This window comes from Trypanosoma brucei, chromosome 9, assembly GCF_000210295.1.
Source record: "Trypanosoma brucei gambiense DAL972 chromosome 9, complete sequence".
Classification (NCBI taxonomy): Eukaryota; Euglenozoa; class Kinetoplastea; order Trypanosomatida; family Trypanosomatidae; genus Trypanosoma; species Trypanosoma brucei.
In genome coordinates, this window is record NC_026742.1 from 1002015 (window position 1) to 1021597 (window position 19583).

General features: G+C 46.3%; 9 protein-coding genes across 9 annotated transcripts; all 9 read right to left on the bottom strand.

Moving 5' to 3' along the window:
* Positions 1 to 814: 814 nt before the first annotated feature.
* On the bottom strand, positions 815 to 2107 carry TbgDal_IX4440 (chaperone protein DNAj, putative; the record flags this gene model as incomplete). The annotated part of the gene is made up of 1 exon (XM_011778332.1): positions 815 to 2107. One exon carries the CDS (start codon positions 2105 to 2107, stop codon positions 815 to 817), a length of 1293 nt encoding a protein of 430 aa, XP_011776634.1.
* A 1581-nt stretch (positions 2108 to 3688) lies between these two features.
* On the bottom strand, positions 3689 to 5617 carry TbgDal_IX4450 (hypothetical protein, conserved; the record flags this gene model as incomplete). Its single annotated transcript, XM_011778333.1, has 1 exon — positions 3689 to 5617. One exon carries the CDS (start codon positions 5615 to 5617, stop codon positions 3689 to 3691), a length of 1929 nt encoding a protein of 642 aa, XP_011776635.1.
* A 615-nt stretch (positions 5618 to 6232) lies between these two features.
* Positions 6233 to 6997, bottom strand: TbgDal_IX4460 (hypothetical protein, conserved; the record flags this gene model as incomplete). The annotated part of the gene is made up of 1 exon (XM_011778334.1): positions 6233 to 6997. The coding sequence occupies one exon, from the start codon at positions 6995 to 6997 to the stop codon at positions 6233 to 6235; it is 765 nt and encodes a 254-aa protein (XP_011776636.1).
* An 842-nt stretch (positions 6998 to 7839) lies between these two features.
* TbgDal_IX4470 (hypothetical protein, conserved) lies at positions 7840 to 9816 on the bottom strand (the record flags this gene model as incomplete). Its single annotated transcript, XM_011778335.1, has 1 exon — positions 7840 to 9816. One exon carries the CDS (start codon positions 9814 to 9816, stop codon positions 7840 to 7842), a length of 1977 nt encoding a protein of 658 aa, XP_011776637.1.
* Positions 9817 to 10081: 265 nt separating this feature from the next.
* Positions 10082 to 11182, bottom strand: TbgDal_IX4480 (metalloprotease-like protein; the record flags this gene model as incomplete). The annotated part of the gene is made up of 1 exon (XM_011778336.1): positions 10082 to 11182. The coding sequence occupies one exon, from the start codon at positions 11180 to 11182 to the stop codon at positions 10082 to 10084; it is 1101 nt and encodes a 366-aa protein (XP_011776638.1).
* A 769-nt stretch (positions 11183 to 11951) lies between these two features.
* On the bottom strand, positions 11952 to 13559 carry TbgDal_IX4490 (hypothetical protein, conserved; the record flags this gene model as incomplete). The annotated part of the gene is made up of 1 exon (XM_011778337.1): positions 11952 to 13559. The coding sequence occupies one exon, from the start codon at positions 13557 to 13559 to the stop codon at positions 11952 to 11954; it is 1608 nt and encodes a 535-aa protein (XP_011776639.1).
* A 197-nt stretch (positions 13560 to 13756) lies between these two features.
* On the bottom strand, positions 13757 to 15202 carry TbgDal_IX4500 (tyrosine phosphatase, putative; the record flags this gene model as incomplete). The annotated part of the gene is made up of 1 exon (XM_011778338.1): positions 13757 to 15202. The coding sequence occupies one exon, from the start codon at positions 15200 to 15202 to the stop codon at positions 13757 to 13759; it is 1446 nt and encodes a 481-aa protein (XP_011776640.1).
* A 555-nt stretch (positions 15203 to 15757) lies between these two features.
* TbgDal_IX4510 (rhomboid-like protein) lies at positions 15758 to 16747 on the bottom strand (the record flags this gene model as incomplete). Its single annotated transcript, XM_011778339.1, has 1 exon — positions 15758 to 16747. One exon carries the CDS (start codon positions 16745 to 16747, stop codon positions 15758 to 15760), a length of 990 nt encoding a protein of 329 aa, XP_011776641.1.
* A 565-nt stretch (positions 16748 to 17312) lies between these two features.
* On the bottom strand, positions 17313 to 17969 carry TbgDal_IX4520 (hypothetical protein, conserved; the record flags this gene model as incomplete). The annotated part of the gene is made up of 1 exon (XM_011778340.1): positions 17313 to 17969. One exon carries the CDS (start codon positions 17967 to 17969, stop codon positions 17313 to 17315), a length of 657 nt encoding a protein of 218 aa, XP_011776642.1.
* Positions 17970 to 19583: the final 1614 nt, after the last annotated feature.

The following is a 19583-nucleotide window of genomic DNA, read 5'->3' on the forward strand; positions in this document are numbered from 1 at the left end:
GCAGGACAAACACCCCTCATGCTTTTCATGAATGCAGCACTAGTCTTGTTATTATTATTATAAATATAAATATATATATATATTGCATTCACAGCACAGGCAGGAACCAGGGTGAGAAATTTACTGATGCCAATGCTACAACATGACTAACTCGCCAAAGGTGAAACAACAGCATTTACCCCCCTTTTTGCTTCGCTCTCCTGCGTCGTCGTACTTCCCAGCATCTTTCCCGCTGCACGCCAATCGACTACCAATATGGGCGATGGTGTTGGAAAATAACTACAGAGGAATTCCCCCATTTACACGTTACTTAAACTGCGTTCGTGCCGCTAACCGTCATGATGAAGAAAAAAAATGTGTGCATTGTGTCACCGCTTCCCAATGTATGTAGTGAAGTGTAACCGCCAACAACGAAACGTCAAATGAATGACTTGCTAACAGTGAAGAGAGTAGGATTTCATTCCGCCGCGAAGCCTTTTTTTTCTTCTTCGTAGGGAAGAAGATCGACACCAAAATATATATAAATAAAGGATGCATGTTGAAAAGCGCATGCAACGCGTACTGCACGGCACTTAGGTACTATTGTATGGAAAACATCTGTTCCCAAAAGACAACAGTTCCAGGAGGGGGAAACCGTCTGACGCGATCCAAGTTGTTCTTGACGCGCAGATGTCTATTCGTTCGCTTCACGTAACATTTATGTAGTTTTCACCTCACTGTGGAGGTACTCAGACAACAACGCAGAGAACACAAACATATATATATATATATGCAACGCTTTATTACTGCAACGTAAAATTTAAAGTGGCCATGATCACACCACTTCATCAGCCCCCTGTTTCCTCTGCTGATGTTCGCCCGGTACTGTTTCACACCTAAAGCTGTTAGATCCACCCGTGTTGCGTGGAGACAGTGGTGTGGTTGCCCCACGTTCAGCATCGTCTTCCTCATTCGCAACCCCAAACAACATGGCTTCGTATACCCGAGATGCGGTGCAAAACATGATGACTGATGCAAGAAATAAGGAGATAAAGATGACTTGTATGGGTATCACCGCAACAGCTGCTGAAGGATTAAAGCCGTCAGTCCATTTGTTAATCTCAACATTGGCTTTTGCCGCAATCATGCATGCCACATATATCATACTGCTGTAAACCACGAAAAGAAACGCAGAGGTACTCTTCTGAGATGCTTGCTGGTTTGGCTGCTCCACTTTGCTACAGATCATGCAGAAACATAAGTGAAGCAGCGCCTTCAAACCAAGACACGCAATGAGTGGGGAGAACACAATCCAAAAGGAAAGTGGTTCGTCCTTACTTTCCTCACTCTTTTGCATAGCACGAAGCATTAGAAGCGTGAAGAAGGCAATAGCACACCCCTCCTCAAATAACACCATGAGAACAAACAGACAATATTTCTTGCGCGAAAACGTCACCTCTCCGCTGCCATCTTCGGAATTCTGCACAAACCTTGACGGGAACAGATGAGGTATGATATGAAGGACACGCACTGCGTAAAACGCTATGGCCGGCGAAAGGGCAACAGGCCATGACAGCGCACCGCACAACCCAGCAACGAATGTTGCAATACTACCAACGAATAGTAGGATTTCAACCCCGACACATACACATAAAAAGTCCAACTGTTTGATTCCAGCAGCCAACAAACCTAAAGCGAGTAATGTGGGGGGTGCCAGGGCAATCCAAAGAGGAATAAACACCACGGGCCATTTCCAACTCAATTCGTAGTCCAATCGAACAACAACAAGCTCTAACTGGAGTAACAGTAGTAGTATCAACATCATAACAAGGAAACACAGGAAACGGAAGGCGGACGGGTTCACAGGTACGTTCATTTCATTAAGTTTGTTTAGGGTAGCAACGCCCTCCCTTCCAAAGGTGTTGTACGTGCGTCGTTGCTGCTCATCGCTAAGGATGCTGTACGCCTCTTGCAAACGAGTGAACTGCTCTGTGGTTGTGCCATCCGTTTTATCGGGGTGAAGAATGAGTGCTAGTCGATGGTACGCACGCTTAATTTCCTGTGGCGTGGCATTTTCGTTCACTTCCATAAGTGTGTACAGAGAGCCACTGCATTTTCGACCCAGCATCTTTACACTTTTTGGTTATATATATATATATAGTTTTACACCCTATCTTCCTCTCCTACGCCGTTGCTCAATCGAACACAACTTAGCGGAATAATATTCGCTGTCACGAAAGAACAGGAGCTCCCCCCTTTTTTTTGCTTCAGTTGTCACTGCGCCCGTGCTATCGTGTCCGTGTCCGTGTCCGTCAGTAAGGCTCAAGACAAGATAAACAAAACGTGCCTAAGTATTTATGTATTTACTTGCCCACTATAAATATATATATTTATATTCCCTTTTCCCTTTTCCCTTTCTGCCAGAATGTTCTCTCACGGAATTAGTCAATATTCTGCTTCGTATTCTTTCATTAAATTAAAAGATGCAGGGGACAAAGGAAGAAAAAGAGACAAAAATTGAATATTGCGGTATTGATAGTAAAGAAATGGGTAAGAATTGTGAAGGTAATGACATCAATAATACACCGACAGCACATAGTTATGCATTGGAAGCTGTTGAAAACAAAAACCTGAGTAACATGAACGGAGATACGGAAGATCGAAGGGTGAGAACAAAAAAAGCCAGGGGGGGAAGAAAAAGAAAAAAAACAAAAAAAAAGATAAAGATAAAAAAAACTTTAAATGAAAGGTGAAAAAAAAAAGAAAAAATGAGAAGGTAAATGAATAACCGGCAAAAGAAAATACCTAAGCTCAACCGGAGGCGCTCTATTTTGCTTTTTTTTTCTTTTTACAGTAAGCTACTGAGATCATACCTCCCTAGTTTTTGTTAAAGGTGAAAAAAAGGGGGACAAGGAAAGCGGTTAATGGAAGGAAAGAAAAGATTTAAGAAGAAAATGGTAGTACCAAAATATCTCACATACTCAAAAAAAAAAGAAAATTCTAAAAGAACGGAAGCCAATCATAGAAAAGGGAAGGAGCGAAGAAGAAGAAGAAGAATAGAAGTTGTATAGTGAACAACCGGTGGTAGAAGTGCTCACACTGCCATGTTTTATTTTCCTTGTGGGCGGCGACCCAACCAACAACCCATGTGTTTGCGAATGAAACAACAAAAGCACAAACAGTTAAAAAGAAAAGGAAAAAAAAAGCATAAACACACAAACATAAATATATACACATACATAAAAGCATGGTCATTTAATTTTCATTCGCACGTCTAAATTATGCTCTCCATCTCTTATCTCCTTCCCCGTATTTCATGTGAGTTGGGCCCACAAAAGAAAAAAAGAGAGATCATTGGTTTCGTTCCTTACTCCCCTGTTGAGCAAAAGCCTAGTTGTCATCCGTAATAATAGAGCAATTCTTCACTTATACGCCTTTTTCAAATTACACAACCACACTGTTTGGTTGCATTTCTTCCTTCCTTCCTTCTTTCCTTTTCTCCTTCCTTCGATTTGGTTACCCATTCCCCCATGAGACATAAAGTGTGATAATGATCTTGTATTGATGAAACGACAGTAGCGCCTGTAACCCTTTCCATTTTTCTCTTTTTTTTCTTTTTTATTGCAAACTTAGAGCTTTAAACAACCGAGAGTGAATGCACACAAACGCGCTTATACGGACATACACCACCATGCGAGCATTGACGCATTTATTTTACACGCTTTGGTGGCTCCCTGCTGAGATGTTTCAGAGACCCGCCCCCAGCCGCAACAGTTGCAACTCCTTTCGTTTTGTTTGTACGATTTGAATCAGGCTGAGGTCTCGCCGTGCGTGCAGTCGCCCGCTCGCTGGTAGGGGTTCTGGAGGAAGTAGAACGACCTACAGTTGGTTTATCAGTTCTCAAAAAACGTGCTTTATTTTGATTCGCCGTGTCACGAGTGGCGATGGTGCGCCTTGCAGAAATACGCGGGGCAACGGAACTTTGACCACCGTCCGCTAGACCGCGTTTTTCTCTTTTCATTTGAGTTGTTGCCAGAAGCTCCGGGTGCGGAGCCGCGAGGAATGTTTGGGGCTCTCGAAGCATGGCTCCACCTTCCGAACATGCATCCGCAGCATCGGAATCTTGAAAAAATTCTGCATCGTTCTCAGGTACAGCTGTGGCGAGTGCCGCCGATGCGGTCTTGGATTGGTGTTGTTTGTTCTGTTGATATGAGTGTAAACATCTATTGTCATTTCCTCTAGTATCTTCAATATGTCCATGCAGTGACCTGGGAAATGGTTCCTCTACATCTTCCTCTAACTCCGCTAATCTCGTCTCAAGCGGTGTGTTTGGTAGGACGTCGGTCACTACACCCACAGGAACTGCACTTCCTTCATCTTCATACTGTCTCGTTCGTTGATCAAATCCAATGTGCGATGCCATCGGTATTGAAAACCGTGCATTAGACATTGTTAGTTGCGACGGGGCTCGCAACCGCTCTTCACTCAGCATGCTTCTATGTACATCTGTCGTATGTGATAAGCTGCGTCCGAGTCTGCTCGCGAGACCAACGCTGTAGCGCACACCCGACTGATAGCGCCACCGCAGGCCACTGTCACCGACTAAAATATGGATGTTGGACGTTGATGACAAGTTCGCGACAGCGCGCTGGGCCGCAACCGTTTCTTCATTTTGTCTAACGTCGATCAGGCGCAGGGATCTGAGGCACCGCATCTTTTCCTTGTCTTTGCAACCAACGAGCTCTTCCACACATTTGCGCATGCCTATTTGTGACATGTTGTTTTCCGAGAGCCTTATATAACATAGCGACTTACAGAAGGTTTGTTCCGCGGCCTCCGCTGCCTGTGATACGGGGGGGTTGCTATCGTTTTCAGCCATGAGAAACTGAAGCGATGTGTAGTTAGTGCTCAACCTCTCACGTGCCGAGGGAGACAAACAAAACGACATAATTGAGGATGACCGCGATCTCTGTTCATCGTGTACCAATGACACCGCTGAATGCTGGTGCCTCGAGTTACCCACGTGCTCCAGAAAGTCACGCACAATCCACGGCCCACTCGCGTCGTCCAACAAACAATGCTGAAGATCCAACAGAAAGAGTTCGTACCCCCCTATTGGCAACGTACATTCAGCGTCAAGCGGAGTGCTTTCCCTCTTCACCCTCGCCAATTGATCCTCTCTGCTCTCGTCCGACACGTTGTCCTTCATTGCAAGAACCAATTTGGACAGAAGTGCCGAAAGACATTGCGTAAATACCCGACGGTGTTCGGCAACGTGAAGACGGCGGCCAATGGACGCAGAAGAATCCACCGCAAGTCCAACACGACCCGCACACTTTGGGCAACACAAAACTTTCTTGAGACGTAAAAATGCCTTGGGGTCTCTCGTGTCAAGTTCGCTTAGAGCAGTTAATGTGCACTCCGGAATGAGTACCTCCGGTTCAACACCAAAATCAGACCTCAGAATGGATTCCGGTGCCTCGGGAGAACTCCTGTCCGCAAGCCGCAGCTCCGTGTACCATTTTAGTTCTTCGGAATCCCTTCCCCCATCGGCTGCTGGGGTCGACTGGTTTTCTTCTTTGGTACAGTCGGGTGCTGCAACACATGTGCGTAACACAATGGAAAGATCACTCCCCATCTTCCTCTTGAGTATTTAATCCGCCCTTCCACCCCTCAAAATAAAAAAAAAAATGAATAAATAAACAACTGCGAGGTCAACAAATCTCACAAAAAACTCACTCAATTACGGATGTTTTAGTCTCTTGCAGCTCCTAGTCTTGCTTTTTAACAGACTTCAGCAACTGTTGGATTGAATGCCTAGCCTACTATATACAATGACAACCAAGTATACTACGTATCTACTGAATATATGTGAATGCGTATTTACCTAACCACTCTTTTTTTTTTTGCAGCAAATCACCAAATCAGCAAAAAAAATAAATAAATAAACAATAAGCACAAGATACATTATTGTAGCCAGAAGGAAAGACAAAGGATGCGTGGCCCACCTTCACATCTCGCATACAGTTCATAAATTCTTCGCGTGACCAAGAGAGCACGGAAATGAAATGGAGGGAGGGAGTGAATGTTGGGCGTGACGACAAAACCCACAACTAAATGTGAACTTCAATTACACACGAAAAATCTGTGTCGATTCTAAATATATCCCAACAACATATTATACATTCCGGTAGTGAATCAAGCCCTAATAACTGCCCCCCCCCGCTCCATGCAACCTGCACCCACAAAAAAACTACAGGCAATACTTCCGCTCAGTGAAGTATGTGTGGCGACCGAACCGCGACCGCCCCTCTACGGGCTCTACGGGCGTTTTACCGTGGACAGTCATCGTACATCCTGTTTCCGGGTTACCAGTATATAAGGTGATTGGCTCGTCTGAGAGATAATCATTGCAAAGTGAATCAACCACTGGTAACTCCTCCGGCAGGCAGTGAACCTTCTGGTAGGTTGAAAGATACACATTGTTACCATCCATTCCAACGTTTGTCAGTTGCTTACGCTCAGCTTCTGTCGCGTTCTTTTCCTCACGTGCGGCGTTCAGGGCCACTTGAAGCAGCACTCGACTGCGTGCCCCCAAATCTGGACGTCGAAGTGTACGGAGATCAGCATTCTTTTCGCAATAGTCCTCACGATTTGTTGTTTGCAGGAATCGAGAGTGGGGATTTCGTGCATCGGATGTTACATAAGGCGTAGATGAATAACCGCCAGTAAACCGATCGTTTTTCCCTGGGCGAATGGCATCGAGACTCGCTCGCAGTACTGTAGTCGAGGTAAAGTCCATTTGCCCTTTGGGGTCTGATGGAACTGGTTGTTGCGCGAGGAGATCATCCTCCAGCACTTTTTCCTCCTGCCAGTTTCCACAGAGGACCTTTCGCGAGCACGTTGCACCGTCTTTGTGCCGCTCCTTGTTGTAATGTTTTTCTTCAATCCATGTACCTGCGGGGCTGCATGTATCAATTGGCACGTACGGTTTCCGAGAGCGCAAGAGATGTGACATGTCAGGTCTCTTTTCCCCCTCTCTTCTCTTCTGAGGAGCTCTACGGTGCTGTATTTTTATTTATTTATTTATTTTTTGTGTGTGTTTATATGTGCACCTTTTTATTCTCCTTTACAACACAATAACAGCTTCCTCCTCTCGGTTGCTGGGGTTGCTGGAGTCGCTGGAGTCTATCCCTTGTAATGAATTGTTGCTGCGAATGAAATGATGGTAAGAGAAATCAGGGGATTCAAAGTATCGTAATAACTGTTAAAGCATAATCTCAACATTTCTACAATGTTGTGGGTGTCGTGAGGAAACGTCTCACTGTCCCCACTTTCCATATTCTTTTTGTTGTTATTATTGCACTCTCCATCCCCTCGTATGGATTGGATGTATTTTTTTTTTCTTTCGCTTTAACTTTCCTCTTCCCTTTTTTTTTTAAAAAGACTGTTAAGCGGCGTTATCGGGAATTCGAACATTACTTTAACTAATCTTAAACCGCATCGAACGCTTGTCTTCACCGTTTTTTCCCCCCCGATTCAAACAACCGTAAACTCCTCACCCTCCCTCTCTTTTTGCGCAACGGCACATGCGAGAGAAATCAATACAAGGGACGGACAGAAACATTCAGTTTTATGATTGATTCTCTTTCCTTACCACTCACAGTACAATGTGGCTACGGAATGATGAGTTGTGGGCCAAGCGAAGGATCGGCAAGAAGCCGAAGTAAAAAAAACCAAGGGCGAAGCGACACACCACAACCTAGACCTTGAGAAACGAGTCAAACACTACGCTCCGAGTGAATTATCCACCGTGAATTCCCCATAAATGCAAGCAAGACGGGCTTCCGCTCTGCTTTCTCAACGCACCCACTTTGGAAGCTTACTGTATGGATTACTGGGTTTCTTCTCCTTCAACTTCTTCCCGGCGGCCTCTGCCTTCGCACGTCTTGCCTCCAACTTATTGTTCACGAGTCCACTTCCGTCCTTCGCCGCGGAAATGCGACCTTCTGACAACTGCTTTGCCTTCGCTGTCAGCATTTTCTCGCGCCTTTCGTTGCCTTGCACAACACCGTTGACCATCTTGTAATATCTCGCAGCCTTTTTGCGGGCAACCTGCAGTTGCATCTTGCGTGTCGCCACTTCTTGCCGTTTCACATCTGCGAGTTTTCTACGAAGCCGATGTTCATCCGTCTCTTGCTGTTTGCGTGCCTCCTTTGCCTTCTGCTGTGCCAAGCGCCGACGTGCCACAGCTTCGTTGGTAGGAGCATTCATCAAGTTCAACTCGCGCTGTTGACGCACCTTCAAAGCAGATAATTTGCTGCGTTCAACAGACTCAGTCACTTGTTCATCCTCCCACTTGGGTCGTCGTCGCGCCTCTTGGAGTTCGTCACCAGAGAGTTGCACGTCGTCGTCTCTGTCTAGCTCCTGTGCGGCGACGTTCTCCTCGTCACTTTCCTCTTCAAGAAGGAGCTCCGCAGCCTTTCCATCAGGGTCTGTTGGTGTATACTGCGGGTTGATGAGCTTTCGGATCTCGTGCACGCGCTTTGGAACATATGAAACTATCTTAGGATGATCCCGTCGGGCCTCCTCCACGGCAGCAATGTCCTCCGTGCTGTTGGTGATGGCCACTGTGAAGGGCGAAACGTGCGGCGGGAGCTCCTCACCAATGCGGTAACCGTTGGGTGGAAGCAGTAGGCGCGCATTGAGACAATCGAAGAGATATTGCGGTTGAACGTATTCAATGCGATCATCTTTCTCAAAACCAGGTGGCAGTGCCGGTCGGTCTACTACAAAATGTGTAATGTTTTCGGCGACGTATCCTGTTGCAACACGGCCACCGCATGCCTTGATTACAAGTGCTGCATGTTTGTGTGGGACCTCACGCGATATGTAGAAGGAGAGTCCCTCAAATACGCGACGTACCTTCCGCAGCTCCTCGTCCATCAGCTCCACCCGTTTGGCAACTTGTCCCACCGTCCCGCCTAACCCTTGAACGGTTTCCTTGTTAGTGGTGTCGAAATTCTCTGCGTTTAGGTTCGGCTCTTCCTCCTCCGCTTTCTGCTTCTCCGCTAGGTCACGCTCCAACTTAAAAAGCACGAAGCGCATCAATTCAAGGTAGAACTCAAGGAAACTGATCATTATATACTGCTGTACACCTGCTGGAAATTTGTGAGCGTACTCATGCGGGCATAACCAACGCACACGCTCACCACGAACAATGGCCTCAAAGTAATACCCTTTTATGGATATAAATCCCTTTGACAAGGCTTGGGCGCGCTCTACATAGCTATTCCACCGTTCGCATGTCTCGCGGGCCCGTCGATGAAGTCCAGAGGTCAGCGTGTGATGCGTCTCAATGGTACTCTCACTCGCCACTTCGGGACTCAAAAAAGCGTACAATGCAATCATAGACATGGCGTCATCAATATCCCGCACAGCGTCAGCGAAGTAAGGATAGCGCTCCTTAATTGTGGCAACAAGGCTATACTTGGGTTTAACCTTGTTACTGTGAAGGACTTTAAGGTCTTCAGTGAGCCTCATCGCCTCCGCCCGGCGAACCTTCTTTTCCCACGCGCGGAACGCCATCATGCGATCCGCCAGGTGATCCCGTACCAACCACTTAATTTCACGGGCAAGGTAATATTGCTTGTCGTTGCCGCTTTGTTTCTGCTTGCTTCGGTTCAGAGCACGGGGATAAATACCCTTGAGTATGCAGAGGCGACGAAAGTGAATCGAGTCGACCTGCAGCAAACGCGTTGCCTGCATGCGCGTGAGGTACTTCTTCTTTTGGCGCTCCTTCTTCACGCGCTTTGACCATGCCTGCTTTCGGTGCATATTTTTTCGGTGCTTACCCTATCCTGTATCACCCACACATAGGATAAAAAGAATAATATTAAGAAGTTAACGAAGACAGCAACACTGACAAATAGGGATAACCGAAGTGAATTGTAACGAAACTGAGGTAAACGGTAAGGGAAGCGAATAAGTTCATATCCCATATAACAACACAAACACCTTCGAGTTCAAGAAGGAAACAAATAAATAGTACTGCACCTACCCGTTGAATGGTGTCACACTCCCGATGTTTTGTGTCCTTTGGCTACTGAGGGGCGTTATCCTTCACTGCAACACCACCAGCGGCGGTCTCCTCACAGTGTTCTTGATCTTCTTCATCCACCTCTCCCTCAACTCCATCGTACTCCTCGCTATTCTCCTCACGTGTCTTTTCCATACGCCACTGTGCCCGCTGTAGTTCTTCAAACGCAGCACTTTCAATGCGCATGCGCCTGTCATGCTCGCAACCGGGATATATTCCATCCTCGAACTTCCGGTCGAGGAGTTGAGCATCTTCAACGCTATCTGTGATGAATGTGTAGGGTGGCGTGAAGGTGGTATAGAGGAACGTGCTTCGGGCCTCCAACGAGGGGTAATCATCTGGCCATTCGCTCATTGTACTAAACCCCTCCAACGGGACGACGTGACTCGTGTCAGGAATCCGACGGGTAAAAAGAATACCGTTAAGATGGTCCAATTCATGCAACGCCATCCGCGCCCTCATCTTATCGAGGGTAACTTCAAATGGGTTGCCATCTTCTGCAATCGCCCGCACACGCACCGTTGACGGACGCTCAATGAAATGTAGCAGAAAACAGCAACTGGCACACGGCTCCCATGCAAAACAAGTTTTCCCCTCACGGCGTTTCTTTTCCATCCACAGAGCTTCAGCCTCAACAAAGGTGATGCTCTTTTGCTTAGCTATTTCCTCCACCTCTAGTGTGTCAAGGTTAATGGGGTTAATGAAGACAGTGCCATCAAAGAGGGTAAACATCTGCACGTTCCAACCAATCTTTGGAGCACACAAAGAAGGATATTGGTAGTAATGCCGCGCTGCTCGGACTCGGCCAATCATATCATTGAACTCACCGCGACGAACAAGAGAAATATCAAGAGGATATTGTTTGCACCATAATGAGCGTGCGGGTAGTTGCACTATGGGGTGCTCAACATGGACGTTGCTGCCAGGCATATAAGCTGAGTCTGCATTACTATGAGTTGTGTTACTGTGAGTTCGTTTCGAAAATAACATATGGATGGTCCCCATGCCGTCGGTACCGTTAACAAAAGTGTGAGTTGATCTCGCTGAGTCGATACCGCGCATTATGCGACAAGATTGCCTAAAGAATGCATGATGTATACGCATCTCAATCTTAATCCCTCAACACTTCCTTCCCTACATGCATGCAGAGAGGCAGCAATCAAGCAGAAATAAATTGCAGGAACGTGTGATGCATGAGTATCATTGAAGGAGGAACAGGGAAATAGTATCGTTCTTTTTGCAAAAAAAAAATCCCATTAAAACGACATGTGGTCTTCTTCCGTTCCTTTGCAAAAAAAAAAAGCGGCGCCCCCCACCGCAACATTTTTTTTTTTAATTGCAGTTAAGGGTTAATTCAGAAGTGCCACAGAACCATCTGGGGCAGCACAGCAGATATATATATATATATATATATATATATATATATGAAAGGAAAGTAATAGATGCAGAGACGTCTTTTCATTTCTGTTCAAAAATTAAAATATGGTGGCAAAGAAGGGGTTTAAACAGTTATCTATCACAAATAAAGAACGAAACACTGTTGCTGTGAAATTGAATCTATGTAGGAAAATATGAAAAATCATTCTCTCACGTTATTTTTTTAAATATTTCTAGGTAAAAAAGAAAAATGAAAAAGGATGAGCAACTATACGTGTATCTAAAACGCACTCACATAACACCAAATGAAAAAAAAATGTATGCGAAACATAAGCAAACGTGTTTCCGTGATATTTTACCCACCCGTGAACAGGAATCAGCGGGTGTCAGTGATGAAAAATTTGTGGAAGAACGAAATGATAAAACACACACATACACAAAAAAAATCCACAGGCACGGTGAACAGAGAGTTTCTTGTCTATTCTTCAATGTCACTCTACGTCCACACTAATAAATCACGCACTTGCGTTGAATTCAAATGGCTTGTATGGTATGAAACCCTCCGTGGTGAGGGTGTTTGGGGTTGGTATGTTTCGCCAAAGACTATATTTGATTTTGTCACATGCTGCCCAGCGACGCGACCCACGCCACTTCTAATACGAGGCGATACCAACACTCCAGCTGGGTCGTAGAAATTATCTCCTCCTCCTGGTGCCGATGTGGCGCTTATGTCTCCTTTGGTTGGTGTGTTGGCGGTGCAAACACATTGACAGCCGTCCCTATTGTCTTCACCTTCTGAGAAATGTATGGGCTCTCGGCTGCTGGACAAACCACGGGGACCAACTTCCGCTGGAGACTCATCGCCAAAAGGTGTTGTGCAGTGCCTCCGGTTTGGGGTACTTGTGACACCTGCGGCGGCTGGATAGTTATTTCTCGGAGAATACAATGGTGTGGCAGATTGGCTCACAGCCGTCCTCCTCACGTCCAGATCAGTTCGCCCAACCAAGAAAGGTGAAAGAGAACGACAACGCTGCGTCGCTTCTTTACGGCGGCTCCGGATACCAAAAATATCATGATCCAAATACCCTGGATGCCCCTGCATCGATTCTGTGACACGGGGAGGCCGCTTACGGGGAGGTAAGGTATGTACGGGTTGTGTGGCCTCAAATGCATCCACGCCCTTCCTCGTGCGGATGCATGGACGTGGTGTGGTGGCGGCACTCGACCGTTCCTTTACCACAAGATTTCCGCCAAGGTTATCCCATCGGTACGTCGACAACTGGTAACGGACTCGGCGCCCGGGTGTGATCGGATTGTACTCCTGTTCGTCGGGTCTGAAAGGATGAAATGTGGCTCTCCTTTGTGCAACCGTGTTGGGACGCCGCCCCAGTGGTGTTGTTTTTCGGCGCCCCTCTTGGGAATAAATGAACCGCGCCAGACTTCCCAGTCCGTCATCGTGTTTTACTGCAGGCTGCTTTCGCACAGGAGGGGTTGGAGAGGTAAAATCAAAGATTCGGCTTTTATTCATTTGATTTATTTTTGCGGTATTAGCGCGCGCCCTGAAGGGGTTCAACTCGGGATCCACGCGATGTTGCATCTCATAGAGGTACCGCACATCCTCCTTTTGGGTCATATCTAATCGATAGGCGTCCGGTCGCATGTCCTCTAACCGCGTGTTACATAACAACCTGGATAACAACTGACTGGTCGACATGTTCTCCAGAGAACCATTTGGTTCAGGGGTTGGGTTTCTGCGGTTACTTTTCCGGTCACCTGAGTTGCTGCGGTTACTTTTTCGGTCGCCCGAGTTGCTGCGGTTACTCTTCCGTTCGTTACCAATATGGGATCCTTTACTTGGAGTAGAGCGCTTGCCATCGGTCTTTATGGAGGAACGTCGGTGCTCTGTAGTTTGGTTCACGCCGCTATGAGCCGCTCGACGTGCCGACGATGCACCACTGGCAACCAAGTTTTTCCTTGTCGGCGTCCCGGACATATGTGCTTCAACTACTGAGGTAACAAGTTCTTTTAGTAAGTAGAAGATCGAAGGAATAGATGAAATCACAGAGGATGGGAAATGGGGGTCAGGTTGTTGGTGATTGCACATGTATACGCCTGTATCCGTGTGTGACTTCGTTATGCTCGACACAAAGACCAACAATAGCCGAAGAATATCCGAACGCTGAGTGGTACGTTGCGAGAACGTTCAAAAAAGTCAACTACCCAAATACGTCAGTGACAAACTGTAAAGTGGTGCTAACCCACGTGTTGTTCTTGCTTTGGAGCAAAAAAAATTACATTCTGTCAAACGGAATTCCTGCGCCTTGACTTCTTCGCATTCCCACCACCCTCACCCGCGGGCACAATGCCTTCCCCTCTTTCTGCGACTAAGAATTGAAGCGCACAGCACGCACGGGTACATTGCTTCGGAAGCAATGCAGGAGGGTTCTCTTCACCGAAATTACGCGACAAAGAGTGAAACACACCATGAGGTATACATTGCCGCACATGTTGGGAACCATTTGCTTCCTCAGCCGCCTCCATGTAACTCACCTGTTGAGTGTCGCCGCATCCCAGTAAACCACTGTCACCCACTACATTTCCGCAACTGGAACCTGTATCTGCCACAACACCAGTCGATCCGCTGTTCTGAAGAGGACCGGAGCGTGGGTACTTCTCATTTGTGCCTTGGTGCGGCATCAGGGCAGTATCTACAGACGCACGGAGTGAAAGGGAACGCACATCCGCAGCGAGGCGCCTCTCGATTTGAATTGCATACGCGGCACCATAAGATCCGAAGCCAGCCGTGAAGACAGGGCGTGCCGGCTCAACATTTTCCACACTCACATACGTGGCCCTGCCCTCGGCGGAGGGTGACGTGTGCAGTGGGAGTGCCACATTCAACTCTGTTGTCTTTGTTGGGTTTGTAGATTCCTCCACCGAAGGTAGACCATCGCGAGCAACAGAGGGGAACTTGAGGCGAATACCAGTGTGCAGTCGTTTCGGCCTTCCCGATACATCGCACCACGAACCGTTCCACAACCACGAGGGAATTACCTTTGGAACAACAACAGGCCCACTGTAGTCCGCAATAAATGCAACCTCGTCTTGTACGTTCCACGCAAATCTTTGATACTCCATGTGACTGCAATTCACACTCCAGTGCTGCAGCTTTCTAAGTCCCATCACCACCAACCCCGTTGTGTGTCTACCATCAAGACAATGAATGTACAAGGGATGCTGTTCCGCATCCGCAAGCATCTGTAAAACCTCGCTCATATCTGTGGGCATCAGTTGTGCCTCACCCTTATTCTGTTCTACTTGTATATGACGAATGGTGATGCCTTCAGCGGCGGCAAACCTGGAGAGATCATAAGTAGGCTCCTCCGGAGTTAACGACACAATAGTGCGGAGCCCAAGACTGCGGAGAAACGGAAAATTCCGCAATGTGGGATATGCACCCCTGTAAACTCCTTCCTCCACGATGGCAAAGCGCAGTGGCGGTACAACATTCAGCAAAGCCGGGTCGAGTGTGCGAGAATCCATAATCTCACGCGATGATTGTGACTCCTGTAATGGGGGCGAGTGATGACTTTTCATTATAATTCCCGCAGACTCGCGAGCAAAACAGTACCGCGAGCACAAGCCCGAAGGGACAACACGCAGCGTCCCTTCCGTCAATTCCAAAAAGCAAAAAAAAAGGAGGAGGGAAATAGAGAAAGAGAAGAAAAGGGAGGCAAACTGATACATGAAGGATTAAAAGGGGGAAAGCAGCAGTAAGGAATACGGAACATATGTCCGTATCATCCGGTCGAGGAACTCGCCATCACCACCAACTCCCTCCATTTCACACCCTTCGCAGGTCCGTTAAGCCTTTAAATAATGTGCCAGAACCTACGCTGTCACATCTTTCCCTACGCGTGCATCACAGTTTGTGCCCGATTAACACGCCGCCCTCCACTTTCCGCCCCCCCCTCCTCTCCGACATGTTCGTCTCAGCCCCCTTTACTGGGTCCTCACACCACCTTCACCGACTCCATCCGTCAACATTTATTCTGTGAAAAAAAAATAATAATAATACGGGCGACACCCGCCAAGGACACGAAGCATACAAGTGGAAACAAGAACTAAACAAGATGAAGAGTCGCAATGGGTGTTAAGGTTACAGCAGATTGAATACGTTACTCGTGCTGTTATAAGTGTATATATCTTTCTGCAGAGTTTGGGCTCATTCCCACCTGACGAGAACACCCGACGAAAAGTTGTTAATTACGAAAACCTTAGCAACCCCCCCCCCCCAAGTGGTTACAATGCTGCTGTAAGTTTGTCAAGGCCGAGCATTCGGGTTGGAAGGGCCCAAAAGACGTACGCGACTAAAGCACCACCAGTTGCCGCTCCATGTTCCTCTGGCTTCGTGGTGAAAATGCGCCACACGTCAATAACCATCACAAAAGCAGTGAGAACTAGGAAAGGAACGGGCGGCTGTTGAATAAAGTTAAGGTGCCTGAAAATGATGCCCTCAACACCCACAAGACCGAGAATAAACGGATTGGGGCCATAACATCGACCACGTACCTCCAGAGGATCCATTCCATAATACAACTCAAAGTTTTGGCGTGCAACATGAATAAGACCACCACCAAGTGTACAAAGGGACGCAAAGAAAGTCATTCGAGCATTGCCGAGAAACCCTAGCATCGTTTTTCCAAACTCCCAGAGGAGCCAGCAGTCAATCAAAAGCTGCAGAAGATTCTCTTGGTAGAGGGCATTGGTGAAAAATGGATATATTCTCCCCGCATTTTCATGTGACAGCGTGAAATGTTCGACTATAAAGTCTCGCAGATCATCACTCCCAGAAAAGTTCATCAGGAAGTACGTGATGACGTTGGCGAGAAAAAGCAGCATCACAACATTGATCGTGTGGAATGGAGGAGGGAATGGTAAGTAACCGGCGCCGGCGTTACCACCAAGCGGATCCTCTTGCTTCTGCTCTTCATCGCCACCTTTATCCCCTTCGTTCCGCTGCTGAACCTGGTGGGTCCCAACGAGTTGACCGGAAGGTTTTTTCGGATCTCGCAGTACAGCACTGCTACAAAAAGTTCGACACGAATCCTTGTAAGCACCCGCGCCCATACGTACGTTTTGATTCCCTTGCATGCGGTACATCATCAAAAATGTGGACCTCGCCGGTCCCACGAGTGAAACGCCGTTGTCGCGGAGGAATCGGGCTGGAGCACCTGTCACTCGAGGGCCCCTCAATGTTTTAATTAAATGCATCGGCGAGTACCGTAACATCACACCGCCTTCGTCCTCTGAGTGTGCCGGATCGAAGGAGACTCCACAAAGAGAGGGCCGTGTGTGGTTTGTTGGTTTTTTTTCTTGTTTTGTTTTCCTGAGGAGGGGCTCACGAAACGAAAAAGAAAAAAAACAGAGAAGGGAAGGGAAGGGAAGAGGGATGGGAAAAAAAATTAGGGGATGTTGGTGTACCGGGACAACGATAAAAGGGCGCAACGAAACAAAAAAAATGCCCCTGAGCACGTGCTAAGGAACTCGCTGCGACGTGCTGAGAGATCAACAAACAAAGCACCACTCAGGGTGTCTGTGGCGCCAAACAAACGCAAATGCCAAACGCATTAGTAGTCAAGTCGTGAAATGATTCGCCACTTTTCAATTTATTCTCTGGCCTTCGCATGTCGCGGCACTACCCGTACCAGAATATTCTCAACTTCACGTTGGTCATCTTCCTCCCCAAAACCGTACACACAAACACACATACATTCAATCACAGTTAAGTGGTGCAACAGGATCAGACACCTCATTACACGTATCCAAAACAACCATGAAGGTCCACAAGGTTCACTCAACACTTCTCTCCCTCCTTATTATCTGTTCTCTCGTCCTTTTGCGCATGTTTCTGCTGCTCTGCATTCTTCATTGCGCTACGTTTCAACTCCAAAAGTCGCAACTCTAATGCATCCCTGTGAAGGACATCACGCAACCGCATTCGCCGCAGTTTCATGAAATTCATTTTGCTTCGGATCACTGGACTCGGCACCGCCTTAACGCGCCCGAACGATGGGGGAAGTTGCGAGGCCAAATCTGTAAAACTGATATGCTCTGGTACTCCTATGAGTGCCTTCGCCTCGTCAAGGTCGAGTACATCAACCTTCACTATATGCCGCACTCGCCATATTCGCTTTCGCACTTGCGGAATGTCCGGCACGATGGTTGTTTGTCCCTTGAACTCAAGTCGCAGCTCCCGCAGCATTCGATTAACCTCCCATGAATGTTTGAATGGATGATCATCGCAATGCACAATGAAAATGTTCCCTACACGGCGATACGGCCCCGGTGCAATTGCTGCAGCATCATGTAAGTTCATTTCCTCATTAGATGCTGCTGATGTAACACCATTTCCGGAAGGAGTCGAAGCATATGTCGACATTTTCAGCACCATGGCGTGGTGTAAATGTTGTTGTTGAGCACTAAAAGTGGGCACCCACATGCGCCGCATCATTTAACGCTACTGACTTGCACCACAATCTTCATGGAGGGTGCACGGGCAAGGAATATATATACATAAAGGAGGATAAAAAGGGAATCAGAAAAGAGAATGAATGAAAGATTTCTGCTTTACAAAGATATATATATATATATATACATATACAAACATTTGTTCGAATGGATAAACGAAAGAGAGGGGGAAACGAAAGTAACCGAAAAACAAAAAAGAGGGAAGAATAGCAACGATAACTATCTTCCCGAGAGCGCGTACAAAAAAAAAAAGGTAACTCTTGGCCCACAGCAATAAAGGAGTGAAATGGAAAGTATCCCAAGCTTGAAAAGGGGGAGAAGTGGAGGTTAAGCAGCTCAAAAAGAAAAAAAAACATGAAGTACACACATGTGCCCACTTTTCATGTTTTCCCCATCTCAGCCAACCGCCAGATAGAGGTTCCAACTCTCACTTTTGATCTCCCTTTTTCTTTTTTTAAAAACTTTTGTCTCTTGAACTGTTTTTTGTCCTTATTTTTTTTTCCTTTTGTCTTGTCGTTACATCTCACTAACGCATCTGACCTTTCGCCCTCCTGGCGCCTTCACAACTCCATACTTTATTTCCAATATGTTTGATTTAACGCCATGGCAAACATCTGCTGTCAAAAGAAATACAGATGTGCGGTGGTATAAAGAGATAAGGAAATACGTCGATCAGACGACAGAAAAACGAAAAATAGAAAAAGCTTCCTGCGGCTTTGTGGTACCCCACAATCAAATATAAACATATAACTGTATCTCGGTTAGTAAGATTCCCGCATGGAGTTCACCGAATTATCAAAAGGGTAAAAAAAAAAAAAACATGCTGCTCCACCATGCATAGTAGTACGCCTGATTCTGCCTTTTCGTTGTTGTTGTTGCCGCTTTTGTTTCATTACTTTTGATTTGGCATCGCTGCCTTCCCACCGATGTATAACATATATATATATATATATATATTCGTTGTTTTGTTCAATATTTGATGGTGTTATCAACCTAGAAAAAAAAAATTCCTTCCACTTCCCTCCTTATATTATAATGACACCATGTGAGGCGGCATGAAAATAAGAGGTATTGTTTCATCAAAATTAACACATTAAAAAAGGAAGGGGTATCATTCAGAGGAAATATAGAGAACAGAACTGTAACTAAACTAAAATTAATTGCGAAGGCAAAAATATATAACCAAACAAATACATATATCATCTGACTCATTTGTTTTCTCCCCTTTCCCCCTCTTCCATCTCCTTTTCCACTGCGTTCACGAAGAGAACGCGATATGGAATTTTTTTTTAAAAATGGTTGAAACCAAAACATAAAGCCAGGTAAAGTGACTTACGTCCCTCACAAATGGTTTTTCTCCCCCTTTTTTTTTCATTTCAAGTAAAACAACAAATTCAGTTCCGTTGTGGAATAGAAAGGCATAATAAACAAACAGGGGATGTAAAGCACACATCATAATAATCATAATAATTTTTTTTAAAAAAAAGTGGTAGGACATATATGCTGACAATGAAGAATGGTAACGAGAACGTTACCATTGCTAAATCTGCGAATGTTATGGGCAACAACCGGAAGGATAAACAACAAAAAAAAGCAG